This window comes from Dromiciops gliroides, chromosome 2 (genome assembly GCF_019393635.1).
Source record: "Dromiciops gliroides isolate mDroGli1 chromosome 2, mDroGli1.pri, whole genome shotgun sequence".
NCBI lineage: Eukaryota > Metazoa > Chordata > Mammalia > Microbiotheria > Microbiotheriidae > Dromiciops > Dromiciops gliroides.
In genome coordinates, this window is record NC_057862.1 from 417,480,979 (window position 1) to 417,496,501 (window position 15,523).

Here is a 15,523-nt window from a genome sequence, read left to right on the forward strand (position 1 = left end):
GTTTAATTTGTGGGTGAATCGTAGGTCCATCAAGGACTTTTGTAATTTAACTCCTCTGACAGTCACTTCCAGGAACTGCTAGAAATATAGTCTGTCCAGTCCTGTATATGACATAGGCATTAGCAGAGGCCGATGGAAATTAGTGAAAAGCTCAGCTATATTTGAGGCACAGTATGTTACAGGGAACATGGTATCAGTAGAATGAGTATAGGACTAAGAGTATGAAAAGTTGTCCAGTCTCAGCACTTTGACTAACTTGCTATGGCAATCTTAGGTCCCACCACCCTTTGAGAGGTCTTTATCTTTAATCTAAAGGAATTTGACTAGATCTCTAAGGTCTTGAAAGATGAATTTGGATTTGCCATTCACTTTGGAATGATAATGAGGTCAGTTTTATAAAATGTGCAAATTGGAGGACTGTCAAATTCTCATAAAAATATAAGGGACCCAAATGAAAATATAAATAGTGGTTTTAATGATAATTTTTAGCATCCAAATTCTTTATTTTTAAAATTCTAATAAACATTTTTGTTTAAAGTTTTGAGTTCTAAATTCTATCCCTCCTAATCCTACCGCCCCCACCCCCCAGGTGGCAAGCATTCAGATTTGGATATACATCTGCAAATATTTAAAACATTACCATATTAGTCATTTGTATTTTAAAAAATCAAATAAAAGAAAACATGAAAGAAATAAAGTGAAAAATAGAAGCTTCAGTTTGTGTTCAATCAATATCAGTTCTTTCTTTGGAGGTGTATAGTATGCTTCATCATTAGTATGTTGGGATTGTCTTGGATCCTTGTATTTTTGAGAATAGTTGTCTTTAATGATAAATTTTGAAGATTAACATATGCAACAGAATAATAGATCAACTCCTGACTAATATAATAAGAGACAGTGTAGTATAATGGAAAGTGCCTTGGACCCAGAGGACCTAGTTTCGACTCCCACCTGACCTTGGCCAAGTGATTTGTGTTCTCTGAGCAGCAGTGTCTTTATTTGGGGTTGGATTAGATGGCCTCTAGAACCTTCTAGCTCTTGACGAGATTTGTGATTTCAGTGGCAAAGGGAATTCCTCTAACAATGCAATTGGCATCTTTTTCTGCAATTTAATTCTGAGAGAGCCCTCGAGAGTACTGAGATTGGGGGTGGCTAGGTGGTGCAGTGGATAAAGCACCAGCCCTGGATTCAGTAGTACCTGAGTTCAAATCTGGCCTCAGACACTTGACACTTACCAGCTGTGTGACCCTGGGCAAGTCACTTAATCTCCATTGCCCTGCAAAAAAAAAAGAGTACTGAGAGATTAAGGGACTGGACTAGGATCACACAGCCTGTATGTATGAGGGGTGGGCCACTAGACTCCTACCTGCTAGCCCTAAAGGCAATTCTCTAGTCACTATATGATGGTGGCTCTCCAGTGCTAAGGTCTTCCCCTTCCAGTTTGATTTTTTGAGTAGACAAACTAAACCATCTTTTGTTTCATTTCTTACCTAGCCTTAAATCAGTGAACGTGTGTTGTCCTGGACAAACTAAGACATGGGAAAGATCTTAGCTTAAAAAGGCCAAGGTCTCCCACTTCACCTAGGGTCATCTTCACTGGGCTTGACCTTTATCTTGCCACTGAACTCAGATGACCCTAAAGAAGAGAATGAGGCTGATGACTTCACAGAGCCCTGCCTCACTTAAATCCAATTCACTTGCAAGTCAAGACATCACCCTTCTGAAGTCATTGGTCCTCTTCTGAGAAGGAAGGATAAAACAACAACAAAGTATTATATACAAATTAAATGTCTTTTTATATTTTGCAAGAGTTTTACAATCAGGTCAGCTATTCCTCGAAACAATTTTATGAGGAAAGTTGGTATTATGCCCTGAAGAAATGAAGAAACTCCTCTTTCAGACGACCTACTTCTTGTGATAAGAATTGCTAAAGAGGAAGCAATCAAACCAATCAATCTGTTCTACTCATCCAAAAAGTAAGTGCTTCTTGATTTGTAAAAACCGAATTCATATCCTTTTGTTAAAGGTCTCATTTATGGGGCAGCTATGTGGTGCAGTGGATAAAGCACCGGCCCTGGATTCCGGCCTCAGACACTTGACACTTACTAGCTGTGTGTCGCTGGGCAAGTCACTTAACCCTCATTGCCCCCCCACCCCCCAAAACCCCCAAAACAACAACCAAAAAAACCCCTCAAACCTAAAGGTCTCATTTAAAAATGAGAATTGTACCACTATTCATTTTGTGCGATGATTTCTTTCTTCTTTTTTTTTTTTTGGAGGCGTATGAGTATAGGTTTGGGAATTTCACCACAAAACCAAACTTTATACTAGCAATTTCATACTGCGAAACTCCTGTTTTAATGTTATGTTAAAAAGCTTATATTTCCCTCCAACACTTAAAAGCTTTAACTCAAAACTCATTGGTGTCTTCCAGAAATTTAAAGGATTTAATTTCGATCAGCTACAAGGCTTCTAAATTAAATCCATCCTTTGACCTGTCCTCCCTCAAGACTCGATCTTAATTGGGGATTCAGCTCAATTGTCTTTTCTTCGATAGCTACTGATGGGCTCCTCCAGGAGATGGTGAAATTAGAAATCTGGAGACTTTTTTCGTGTGTGTGTGTGTGTGTGTGTGTGTGTGTGTGTGTGTGTGTGTGTGTGTGTGTGTGTGTGTAAAAGGAACCCCCATCCTCTGGCATTTTTAGAGGCCCTAATTTTCTTCTAATACTCTGCGTAGTTTTTCAGGTTGGGTCCCTGGAGGGACGAAGCAGGAGGGCGCCGGCTAGCCCGGCAGGCGGCTCGGGACTGGGGATGTTCTGGAGAGTTACTCCTCCCTCTCGGGTAAAGCCCGAACATGCCACGCGCAGGATGGGAAGGAGGGCGGACTACAGCGGGACTCCCAGGCCCCGGGCACAGTATGCCCCTTTCGGTCTCCCGCCGAGCCAGGGGTATTTGGGAGCCGCTCCACCTATACCGGCTCGGCCAGCGCTGGGAAAACTCTGTTAGCGCGGCTTCGGAGCCACTCCGTGAGCCAGACCCATTGGCCGAAGGAAGAGTTTAGCCAGAGGAGTCCAGCTGTGAAGAGAGGGGGAGGAGTCTGGCAGGGTTCAGCCACACCCTCCTAAGGCCTTGTCACTTTAAGGCAAACAGGAATTTCTGAGCCCCGCGCCCTTCCCGAAGCTCCCCTTCCTATTGGCTCATAGAGATGCCAGTTGCGGGCGGAGATTTCATCATCCTCTGGTATGGGGTTCTCTCATTGGCCCAGGCGCCGGCAGCTTGTAAATGGTGCTAGGAAAGGGGGAGGGGAGGAGGGTGTGAGAGCGAGCGCGAGCGCGGCCCGGGCGGGAGCGGGAGGCTGGTTGGTTTCGCAATCGCCTCTCGCTGTCCGCCGGTTCCAACTCCTCGAAGACAGGCGTCGGGGTCGCGCCGCAGCGGGGGCCTCGCTAGGTTCGCCTCGGGTAGAGGCCCCCTAGGTAAGGATCCGAGTCGGGCCGAGTTGAGGCAGCTTGGGGGAGCCCGAGCGGGTCGGGCCGGGCCGGGCTTGGTTGGAGGCAGGAGGCCGCGGCGAAGCCGGCCGCTCGCGTGAACGCGAGGCTACGAAGCCGCTGGGGGCGCGCTTTGGGGCCGGGCCCGGGAATCGGGGACTGGCCGTAGAGGGACCCGAGCCCCGAACGCCGCCGCCGCCGCCGCCCGGGGAAGTCCCCGCGTGACCCGGGGTGTGGATGGCGGGGGGTGGGGGTGGGGGGGTAAGTGGCTCCGTGTGCGGCGTCTGATGCAACCTGCTGGCAACACCCACCTCCTAGTGCGGTGAGGTCATCCCTGGCCCCCACCCAGCACTCCGGGAGGGGAGGGGCGGGGCGGGGAGACCTGGCTCCTCCCTTCAGCCTTCCGGGAGGAGGAGACCCCCCCCCCCCCGAGGCCGCGTGGGGTGCGTGGAGTGAATCGAGGCTGGGGGAGGGGTAGCAAAATTTGAAGCCCGCCTCTATTGTTTTCTTACCTGAGTGATCCTAGACCAGTCACTTCCTGGATCCCTCAGATGTTGTGCTTTGAAATCTGTGAAGTGTCAGTCCAAGCATTTATTGAGCTATTGCTGTGTACCCGGCGCTGGGCTAAGTGCTGGGGATGATACGAAAGGCAAAAGATATTAAGGAGCCCTCGGTCTAACGGAAACCACTTGCAAACAACTCTGCCGGGACGGGACAGATACGGGATAAAATGGGTGTAGCCTGCAGAGGGGAGGCCTAGCATTTGAAGGGGATTGGGAATGAAGGCGTGGGGGTGGGGAGCTCTTCCAGGGTGCAGGGATTCTTACCCTTTACAATTTAATGAATTCCCCCCCCCCCATGGCATCCGTTAAAGCTTCTGGATCCCTTCACAGAAAAAAACTTTTTTTAACATTTAAAAAAATGTTTTGAATTCCAAATTCTCTTCCTGTCTCCAATCCCTACCCCATCCATTGAGAAGGCAAGCAGTATAATCACAGAATGTTTTTAAATGCATAAAATACATAGGATTACAAAGGAAATAAATATTGAAATAGTTTTTTATTTTTAAGATTCACAACCCTCAGGTTAAGAACCTCTGTTGTAGTGACTGGACTTTGTTTAGTCTGTTGGGTTCATCATGGGTTCAGATGTTCTCTGAAGTACTTATTAACTGAGTGACCCTGGGCAAGTCACTTAATTTCTCTGTCTCAGTTTCCGTGTGTATCAAATAGGAATAATAATAGCACTTCACAGCTTCTTTATGTGGGACAAATAGGATAATATATGAAAAGCATTTGAAGAGCTATGTAAACGTCAGCTATTTTCATCATTTGTTGTTGATAGTATTATTTTATTTTCCCGGGAGAGGGGACCCAAACCCAAGCCTGCTCTTTGTCTTTTTTCCCTTGTTTGCCCAGTTTGAGAAAACTGGGATTCTCCTTCACTTTGTTTATGTGCTGTTCCTACTCCATCAGAGTGGACCCCAGCCCTAGCTTCCCCTTCTCTCCCAGCCTAGGTGAACCTGATGCCCTTTATTTGCTGCTACCCACAAGCCTGGAACCCCAGCATGGGTAACCCAGAATTCTAAATTGTTAGAACTGGAAGGTTTCTTAAGAGCATCTAGACCACCCCCATCTTTCTACTGATGGGAAAACTGAGTATGTACCCCAAACGGGGAGGGATTTGCCCAATGTTATATTGAAAATTAGTGGATAAACTGGGACTAGAATCTGTTTCTTGACACCCAGGCCACTGCTAATCCTCCCAGAATATCAAATCTGCTTTTTAGGCGTTTTCCTAGTCAGAGCCACCTCCCTCTCCCCTGTGACCTCCACAGAGCTACCCCTGCCCCCCAATCAACTTAAACCCTGGGGAACTAATTTCTGGCTCCCCTACAGTAATACTGGGAGAGAGTTTTGTTTCTCTCTTGTGTGGGAGGGGAATATCACTTCCTATCCTGATGTAGGAGTACAACCCAATATTCTCTGTCAACACTTCCTCCCCCCGGGGAAACATACCCCACCTCCTCCCTGGATTAGAGAAGTAGCCTATTCTCTTGCTGGCTGCCAACTTTGACCTCTGGAGTGAAGTGCTAAATACTAGTTTGGGGATAAGCAATAAGGGCATCTGGGGCTGGATGAACTAAATAAAAAGCTAAATGTTCTTTCCAGAAAGGCTGAATTTTTGGTTTGTTTGCGAAATGTGTATTTGACAACCAGACTTACATTATTGGTCTCTTGGGATCAAGTATGCTTCTAAGTATCAGGAAGGTGAACAGGATTCTAAGTTATTACCAAAAAGAAACATATTTACTGTTTTGCTGTCCATATTTTCACACAGATAGTTTGAAATCGGTAAACTTTTCAAAAATGAACAGGAATAGGTTTAGAAAAACTCTTGGGTTTTAATAAGCTGGTTGTGAAAGAATGTCAGATGATCTAGATTTAAATTGAGATATAGTAATCTTCTGTTCGTTTATGGCAATCAATTCTAATTTCTTGCAGTTCACAAATTGGATATACAAGGTATTCATTGTGGATGATCATGTAACATTGATAGTCAACTGGGAAAAGAGGTAGGTATGAAAATTTATCACAGCAGCAAAGAGTTTGAAGTGAGCATGAAGTTAATGCTGAACAGAAGTAACCATATAGAGAGGTTGATGGAAATGTGGTGTTTGGTTTTTAAAGTATTCTTGCCTAGCTCCATGAGAGTAGGGACTTAAATAAATTTGAATTCCCAGTTTTCCAGACCTAGAAGCACTTAATGAATGTAAGATTGAATTGAAATGAGGCAAATACATTTTTCTTGTTTCTTCACTTTTACAGGTGAACATTCTCTTTTTCTCTTACTTATTATGTTCTGTTGTCATTTAAAGTTACTGTTTTTCATATTTTCATAGCACTTTATTGGGAAAAATACATTTTAATAATTCCTTTTGTCTTTACATCAGTCACTTCTATACATCACCACTTTTATAGATGAAACTTTCCCTTGTGACAGAGAAAAACATTTAAGCTAATTAAAAACATCATAAAGAGACATCTGGTAATATATACAATAACTTGTCATCAATCATTGTCATTCATGGCAGTCCCCTATCTGTCTGTGTTTTATTATTTCTTCTCTGGGATTTACATTGGTTTTCCCAGTACTCAAGAGTTCAAATTCCTTTTATGTATCTGTTCATTTACATTGTTATAGTCACTGTTCTCTGGGTTCTGCTTTTTTTGTTCTGCATCAGTTCATGCAGATTTCACATGTGTCTGAATTCTTCATATTCATCATTTTTCACTGCACATTAATATTACATTTGTATATAGTTTTCTTAGTCATTGTCTTAAAATGTTGATTTTATTTATTTTATTCATTTATTTATTTGTTGAGCATTTTTCTTTAAAGTTTTGATTTCCAAATGCTATCTCTGTCCTTCCAGAGATAGTAAGCAATCAGATATAGGTTATATATGTGTAATGTACAACATTTCCATATTAGTGAAAATGTTAGAATAACTTAGTTAAAATTTTAGAATGTTTTAAACTCAATTTCAGGAGCAAGTTAAGAAAAAAATATCCAGAAATAGATGTGGCAAAACTCGGTTAGTTGTTCCAGCTGTACCACTATGTGACTTTGGATTCATTAATCTCTGTGGGCCTCTGTTTCTTCACTTGTGAAATTAAAGGTTGACCTAGATGGCCTCTAAGGTCCTTTTAACTTTTGATGAGGTGATTTCATAAATTAAGTTCTGAGAAACTTATATAATTGCTTAAATCTGAATTAGAAAATAGTGTTTGAAGGAATTATTTATGACTTTCTAATACTTTCAATTATTATAAACTTAAGTTATGTGTACTAGTGAATTAGACTTGTATTTAGTAAGAATATTTATGTCTTGTTTGAGGTTTCAATCACCTGTAGACTTCCCAGCCCACAAAGAGGTGGGTTGTCAGTGTCCTTTGATCATAGTTCCTCAGAGGTTAATTTATTGTGTTTTGGTTTTTTTTTAATAGTATGAGGTTAGTTTATTCTTAAAGTAGCTCCTGTGATCCTAGAAAAACACTTTTTCTTACTGTAAATTGAAAAAAAAAGTGTGTGTAATTGTTACCCTAGAGGCATTTTTTAAAAAGTTTTGAGGAAATCTCTGGCTCCTGATGATATTGTTTTTTAATTAACTAATTAATTATTTATTTTTAGTGAGGCAATTGGGGTTAAGTGACTTGCCCAGGGTCACACAGCTAGTAAGTGTTAAGTGTCTGAGGCTGGATTTGAACTCAGGTACTCCTGAATCCAGGGCAGGTGCTCTATCCACTGCGCCACCTAGCTGCCCCTTCCTGATGATATTGTAAGGAGAGGTACATCATTTACCCAGTTTTGTCCAACTGCATGTCTGTAAAGCCCCCAAAAGGTAGGTAACTTAATTATTTAGACCCCCTTTATCATAAAAGATTTCTGAACACTTTATAAATATCAATTCAGTTTCTTTCTCTAGAAAGGTCAGTATTATCCAGTTAGTAAACAAAGGTCACACCTATGAATCATTGGTACAACCATAAGCAGAGTGACATATGATTTGCATTCCTTGTTCTTAGATTACTTTTCTCTGTCAAAATAACATTAAACACATCTCTTAGCTGCATAAATTGCTTAAAGACCATTTTCAGTGAGTTATTAAAAATGGTTGTATGTGAAGGTGGGTCCCCTAGGCGCCCAAGTTGTATAGCTTCATGTAAACAGTGAGAAAGAAATAGTGGCATTAAATATAAACCACATTTAGACTTACCCACTTTGAAACTTATTCTAGAGGAGATAAGGCTGGGGTAGGTAGATGGGCAGTCAGAGTTGTATGGCGTTATAAACACATTGAAAAATAGGATGGTTAATTGGGAAAGGTGGTGAGCTGAATAGAAAGAAGAGCAACCACACTGTAGAAAAACAGACAAGAGGTGGCCAAAAGAGCTTTGTTTTCACAGTTTCTCTTATTATCTGCTCTCGGTAATCACAAACTTTGTGGAGTGTAAAGACATTTCAGTAACATCTTAAATTAGAGTGAAGCTGCTTTAAGTTCATGCTACAAAGGATTGTAAGATGAATCCAGCAAAACAGCTTGTTGTCACTTACCTTCATGCTGGGAGGCCTTGAATGTAAGTGCATGCTTTTGTTAAGTTAAAAACAGATTGAAGGAAAACTTGAGTTTAAAAAAATTTTTTGAATTTTTCAGAAAAAAGGATGTGTTAACCTTGGTGTCTCCAAAATCAAATTATGATAGATTAAATTGTTTTTTTTTTTTTTTTTTAGTGAGGCAATTGGGGTTAAGTGACTTGCCCAGGGTCACACAGCTAGTATGCGTTAAGTGTCTGAGGCCGGATTTGAACTCAGGTACTCCTGACTCCAGGGCCGGTGCTCTATGCACTGTGCCACCTAGCTGCCCCCCCCCCCCCCAATTTTTTTAATATTTTTACTGTAGCTCATGTGAGTTTTGGCATTTCTTTTCATTATTGTATAAAAGTACCCTGAGCCTTTAGTGTGATGCTGATTTGGAGGCACTGGTTGAATTTGAGAGTTATGACTCAATAAGAATGTTGGCGGGAATTTGCAGTTTTCAGATCCAGTTTTAATCTGAAGTGTTTCCAAATGCTTCACACTTGAAATGATTCTTATGAAAGGGATAAAGGCACCACCCTGCTCCCAGTAGGCTGAACTTTAGGGTAGTAGCTAGTCAGATGTGAACCCAGCCTTTCCTCTTGTGTTCACTGTATACATTTGAAATACTCTGATTTTTCTATCTAGTACATAAATAATAAAAGCCCAATTTGTTTGAAAAGATGCTGAAATCTAAACCTAGGGTTTTAATATATCTCTTTGACTTAGCAGTAATGATTCCTCTATAAAAATAACTTTTGCTTAAAAGGCTGAGACGGAATGACAGTATGGTCCATCTAGAATTTGCCTTAATAGTTACCTGCTATTTTCTTAAGTACCGTGTTAACTGTGAGGCTAACTGCTGAATGCTTGATTAATTTGTGAAAGCAATCAGGAGAGGCATCTGGTTTAACCACTTAGACACATGGACACCTTTTTCAGGGTAGAATATTATGAAATATAGAATCTTAGAGCTCTTTGCTATAGTAAACTGAAAGTTAATTTGAGTCAGAACTTTGATCTAATTTATTTGGTGTACTGTTCTTTAAATGGATTAGATATCTTTAGGGACTCTGGCCTTACCCATGGCTAAGATTACCTACCTGATGATATTTTAGTCCAAATTTTTAGTGTCCTTTTTTAAAACCAGATCAGTGATTTCATTTGTGTATTGAGTTCCAGGTAGGGACCTTTTGCCCATGACAATGGGCACCTGCTCTGCAACTTTTAGTCTTAGAGGGTGGCCTGGGACACTGAGAAAAGTGAGTTGCCAAGAGTTGCCCTGTCCCATAGAGGTGGGACATGAACCCAGATCTCCTTGACTCCAAGGTCAGTTGTTGTGATGCAATGCTGCTTCTCTTTTTAGTGTCATAGTTATGTTTTTTATGTTTTAAGCAGAGATAGATTTTCCGTGTCCTCTTTCTTCTTTTTTAGCATGATGCCTATTATGTATGGATCCTGATGAATCAGTCAGGTCTTGTTCAAATGCCTCCCCTCCAAACAACAACAACAACAAACTGGAAGCTGAGTTTGGAGTGTCGGGAGCAGAATTAGAACTAATCGTAGACTGTTAGAGCTTAAAGGAACAGGCCTTAGAAATCTTCTAGCCCAACCCCCTCCTTTAATACATAGGAAAGTTAAGCCCTGGAGGCCTGCAATCTTCTATGGAGCAACCTCCAGACACCTTTCCCCTCCCCCACCATCCTAGGACTCTTTGGGGCCTTTGCTATCTTCAGACTGGACCCAGATTGGCCCCAGAGTCAGACATTTGAGGGAGTACCAAATGTAACTGATGAATAAAACAGCCAAGGGCCAATAATTGGATGGCCTCTGTGGAGAAAAGGTGATCCTAGGAGAGAACATTAAATTGAAAGGATATAAAAAGATCCAACTAAGAAGACTTTTTTTTCACTTCACATTGAACAAATAAGTAATAGTGTTAAATGGCTGCAGGGATAACTTAAGTTAATATTAGACAATCTTCTTATAACTGGAAGAAAAGTTAGGCAATGTAATAAACTGTCTAGGGAGGTTGTGAAATGACTCTTACTGGAGATTCTGAGTGCTGAACTTGATGTCCATCAGGGATGGTTTTTTGGAGAAAGGCAATCTGTCCTCCCATAGTACTAGAGCTGGAAAGGATGGCCCATTAAATAATCCTTCCAAATTAAATGATTTGAGACTTCTGAAACATCTGAACAGTTGGCAATTCCACCATAGACTTTTTTCCAGGACAAAAACAGTGTTGGATAGACCATTGCTAAGATTATGATAAATATAGTCAAGTGCAGAGTCTCTTTTAAACCTGTTATTTAAAATGTTTAATGACGTTTATTTTTCACCTATTATTTGAACTGTTTAATAATGTTTATTTTTCTCCTAGGTGCATGTGAAGATTTCTTGGCAGTTTTAGTGTGGAAAGTGTGGGTCACTTGTATCTTTCTTCACCCTTTACGCTCCCGTCCCCACCATTTCTAACTCTGTGCTGTGGTTAAAGAGTCTGTCCAAATGAGCAAGACATCCCAACAGAGCAGTACTGCAGGAGCAAATGGAATAAGTGTTATTCACACACAGGCACATGCAAGTGGTTTGCAGCAGGTTCCTCAGGTGGTGCCAGTCAGCCCTGGGGGAGGAGGCAAAGCTGTACCTCCCAGCAAGCAAAGCAAAAAAAGTTCATCAATGGATAGGAACAGTGATGAGTATCGACAGCGAAGGGAACGGAACAACATGGCAGTGAAAAAGAGTCGGTTAAAAAGCAAGCAAAAAGCCCAGGATACCTTGCAGAGGGTCAACCAGCTTAAAGAAGAGAATGAACGCTTGGAAGCAAAAATTAAACTGCTGACTAAGGAATTAAGTGTACTTAAAGATTTGTTTCTTGAGCATGCTCACAATCTGGCAGACAACGTACAACCTATGAGCACTGAAAGCACTACAACAAATCCTGATAACACAGGACAATAGGTGTCGATTCACAGTCTTGGGGAATTGAACTTAGAAGATGTGATCTACACCACTTACATTAGTAGCAAAGTTGATCTGTTCTAGTATTTAAAGATCCTTTTTTGGATATTTTCTAGGTTAAGCACTGAAGATTTGAGTAGCCTAAAATGTTAACTTGTTTGTCTGTTTTGAAGTAATGAGTTGCTTTTTATCAAAAGTTGTATAATTTTTTCAAAAACATAAAAATCTCAGAACTTGATGTTATTGCTAAGATCTGGATTTCCCCAGAAATGTTCATTATCTTTTTTGGCATGGAGAAATAATAGTATACCAGGGAAGTAGGAAATTGGGCAGAAGTTTCTTGGTTTTAATGGACAAAGAGAATTGGATTAAAAAAATTAATGTTAAATAATCTTTTAATAATCTGTACATGCTGTAATATAAATTGGCTGTTTGGAGACAGATCAGTTTATAATATGAGGGTTATAAATACATTGTTTTAACATAATTAGAAGTTTTTCCCTAGTTGGCATAAATTGCTTCTCAGTAGTATGGTTCAGCAATGATGGCTAAAGTCTTACAAATGATTATTATAAACAGGGGATTGTAAATGTCTTATGTTGCAAATTGAAATTGCCATACCAAAACTGTAAATGGGAGTAAATGGATTAATATTTATTCTTATAAGCCTCTATATCAGTGAAATTTGTTAGAATTCTCCATTCAGGTTTTTTGGCACTATAGGGCTATGTGGGAAAAAAAAATCAGGAACGTTTAGAATAACTCATAGAAAAACTGAAGTGTGTCTCTTTCAAAGAATTGTTAAACTAGACATTTTTGGCTACATATATTGAAAAGTACTTTATGTAGCATAGTAGCAGCCTGTTCAGTATTTGGTTTAAGAGGTAGTTTTTAACAAAAGAATAATTACTTGAAAATATGTGGATGACTTCATACCTTTTCCCCAAAATACAGTGGTAATGTATCATTAAGATGGCTTTTAAAAAAGAGAAGCTAAGATGTCAAACCCTTTCAACTTATTTCATCATTTAAAATATCAGCCTGGCATATTTCTTTTCTGGTCATCACACTATACTTTCCCAAATCTTTTTGCACCATTTACTTCCATTCATTAATTTTAAGCCTGTGTCATTTAGAGAGCATTGTTGCTGAGAGAGTTGTTAGAATGCTGATAGAAAGTACAAAATTATTTTGTGATTTAAAATGTCAAAGGGAAGCGCTAGAGACTGTTCCATTTAATAGTAGCAGGTTAAAATCTTAACATTTTTTTTTGGCTCTGCTTTATCTTAGCTGTTTTACTTTGTAATTTTACATGGGGCTGGCTTCCTTGCCATGTAGTAGAACTTATCCACTCTCTGTTGAGGGAAGGATGCCAGACTGTCCAACAGGTAAATCTGTTTGGTGTGTGCCTGCTTGGGTGGGGCTAGTTTTTAGCTGTAGTGCTGTGCTTCATAAGAGTATAATTGAGACAGTTTAAGAAAGTCGGAGCACCTCCTATTTACTGAGTGGAATACTTTGCAGTGGAATCTTGGGAGGTTTTCAGTAACAAGAGTGATAAACTCCCCTTTCTTGACATCTAAGCCATTTTGCTTGTCAGGATAGCTCTGGCTTAGGGGAAGGAAGAGATTGGAAATTCAGTGGGATAAAATTGGTTATTGAGGTTTGGTTTATATTGTCAAATTTGAGCTCATTTGAATCTTGTATTAGACTCAGTAGTTAGAGTTGTGATGAGTGACATTGAGCTTGCTTATTAGAATGGGATGGGAACTAGCTAAAGCCTTTGTAGTCGTAGCTCTGTTTGTGAAGATAAGAACCATATGTCTTTTTATGAATGATTGGATTTTTCTTGGAAAGGTTATGGCTTCATATGGAGAACAGAAAGAGTAAGAGGTGGGGGGGCTTTGTAAGGACCAGTTCACTGCGTGGACTTGAAATGTTTAGCTACCTGTTAAAGCTAATAGAGGTTTTGATTAACTAAGTTACCCCATATAAGTCTTTAGAAGCACATTGAAGCTTGATCATCTCATTAATATTTTTAAATTAGTTACATAACTGGGGACATCAGATCAATTACTGTCAAGCACATATGGTTCTAGACATTTTTCTCTCCTATATCATGTTCTGAAAGACACATCCATCATAGAAATAGAGAATGACAGCTTATAGAAATCTAATCAAATCCCCTTATGTTATAGATGAGGAAACTGAAATACAGAAAGGTTATGAGTTGCCCAAGATCACATAGCAAATCAGCGACTGAACTAAGACTAGTGTCCATGTCTCCTGACTTCTAGTCCAATGCTCTTTGCTCTGCACTGTGTTACTAATAACCTCATCAGACTCGATATGTTTTTCAGTGATCCCAGTGGGGATTCGTGGGTGCTATCAGGGTGTTAGAAGTGTGTTAAATATTTTAAGATCAGCTAAAATGTAACTTGAAGCTATTTCTTAAGTGGATTCAAGCTTTCATGCTTGAGCTAAGTAAATTACAAGGTTTTAGTTTAAGATATAATAGAGACAATTGTCATAGTACATAAAAGTAAAGATACAGCTGTAATACCTTAATATGTTGGGTTGGAATGAGGGCTTTGGTTTTTAGTAGAATAACAGATAAGTACATAATTTCAAAGGAAAACCAAATGTTGGGAAATGACAAAGTTGAGAGCTTCTGAGATTATCAAGTTACTGTGTGTTTTTTTTAGTGCTGCCCTGAAGCCATAGGATTTGGTTTGCGAGTTTAGCCATTCTCTTGGCCAGTATACTAAGTTTCTCTATAACCCGGTGGTCTTCAAATTATGTTTTAATCTTTGCTTCTGAAGTGATCAGTTTCTGAATAGAAATGACTTCAGTGCAAGATTTCATCATCTAAAAGCTTACTGTTGCTTAGACTCCATCTGCTTCATTGACTTAATGTTAGAACAAGTGCTCAAGCACTGTAGAAGACATGCTAACAAGATGGAACCATGTTCTAGAAAATCGGCATAAAAATTTGGAAATTGACATAAATTGGAAGTGTGTGTGCAATTTAAAGCACTTGAGCTTTCTCTGTTGTCTTCAGCAGGCCTAAAATACTTAACCTAAACCAGATAGTGCTCAGAATACTCCACACTGCCTTAGAAATAGGGAAGCTGGTTTTTATGTTGAATTGACAGAAGCTAGGGAGAAGAAAGACCACTTTATGGCTGTTAGCTCTGTCTCTCAGGAAAAAAAAAACAGTACCAACTTGTTCTTCTATTCCTAGCTTTTCTCAGTTTGTAAGATTTCTATTTTTTTAATAAAATTTGATTTCTTCCAATGAATTTGAAATAAAAATCTTTGGAACAACGGTAACCAATTTGCATTTTTACTTTAAAACATTGTATAAATATAAGACTTTTTTTGTATGTTGAACAAATTGGGTGGATGAGAGTTGGGAGATCTGTTATTAAGACTGAAATGTTTTTGCCTCTAGTGGGATCTAGATTTAAAATAGCTGGAGGAATAATTTCATGTAGTATTTGTTGAAAATAAAGTTTTATTTTTGGTTGTTTAGATGTCACCTCTTAATTAAGAGTAATCCTCCATATAGAATTGGGAAAGCAATACATTGGGTTTTGTTGATTAGAAAGTTATCTCGTTTCCTAGTGAAGAAAAATGAGTTATCCATGTTTGTCTTAGTCTAATTTTGTCTAGCATTTTTCAAGAGTTATAAAAATGGAATTTTCCTAAATGATTTCAGAATTGGGCTTGGGTTTGGAAGGACACTCAGTTGAAGGACACTGAGGAGGAGTGTCAAGCTTAGCCTTTCTTGCCCCTCTTACTATGCCACTTTTAGAGCATATGGAGTCTTTGTCCTCACCAGGACATTCAAGTTCTGAAGTGGTAACATTTTAAAAGTTATAATATATATATATATATATATATATATATATCAAACATTTTGTTTATAAGAAGTGAAT

General features: G+C 39.6%; 1 protein-coding gene across 2 annotated transcripts; it reads left to right on the forward strand.

Moving 5' to 3' along the window:
* Positions 1 to 3,279: 3,279 nt before the first annotated feature.
* CEBPG (CCAAT enhancer binding protein gamma) lies at positions 3,280 to 15,116 on the forward strand. Of its 2 annotated transcripts, XM_043986104.1 has the most exons (3): positions 3,280 to 3,473; positions 5,990 to 6,060; positions 11,008 to 15,116. In XM_043986104.1, the coding sequence occupies exon 3, from the start codon at positions 11,133 to 11,135 to the stop codon at positions 11,583 to 11,585; it is 453 nt and encodes a 150-aa protein (XP_043842039.1). In that variant the 5' UTR covers positions 3,280 to 3,473; positions 5,990 to 6,060; positions 11,008 to 11,132; the 3' UTR covers positions 11,586 to 15,116. The 2 variants fall into 2 exon arrangements, with proteins under 2 accessions (XP_043842039.1, XP_043842040.1); XM_043986105.1 differs by lacking the exon at positions 5,990 to 6,060.
* Positions 15,117 to 15,523: the final 407 nt, after the last annotated feature.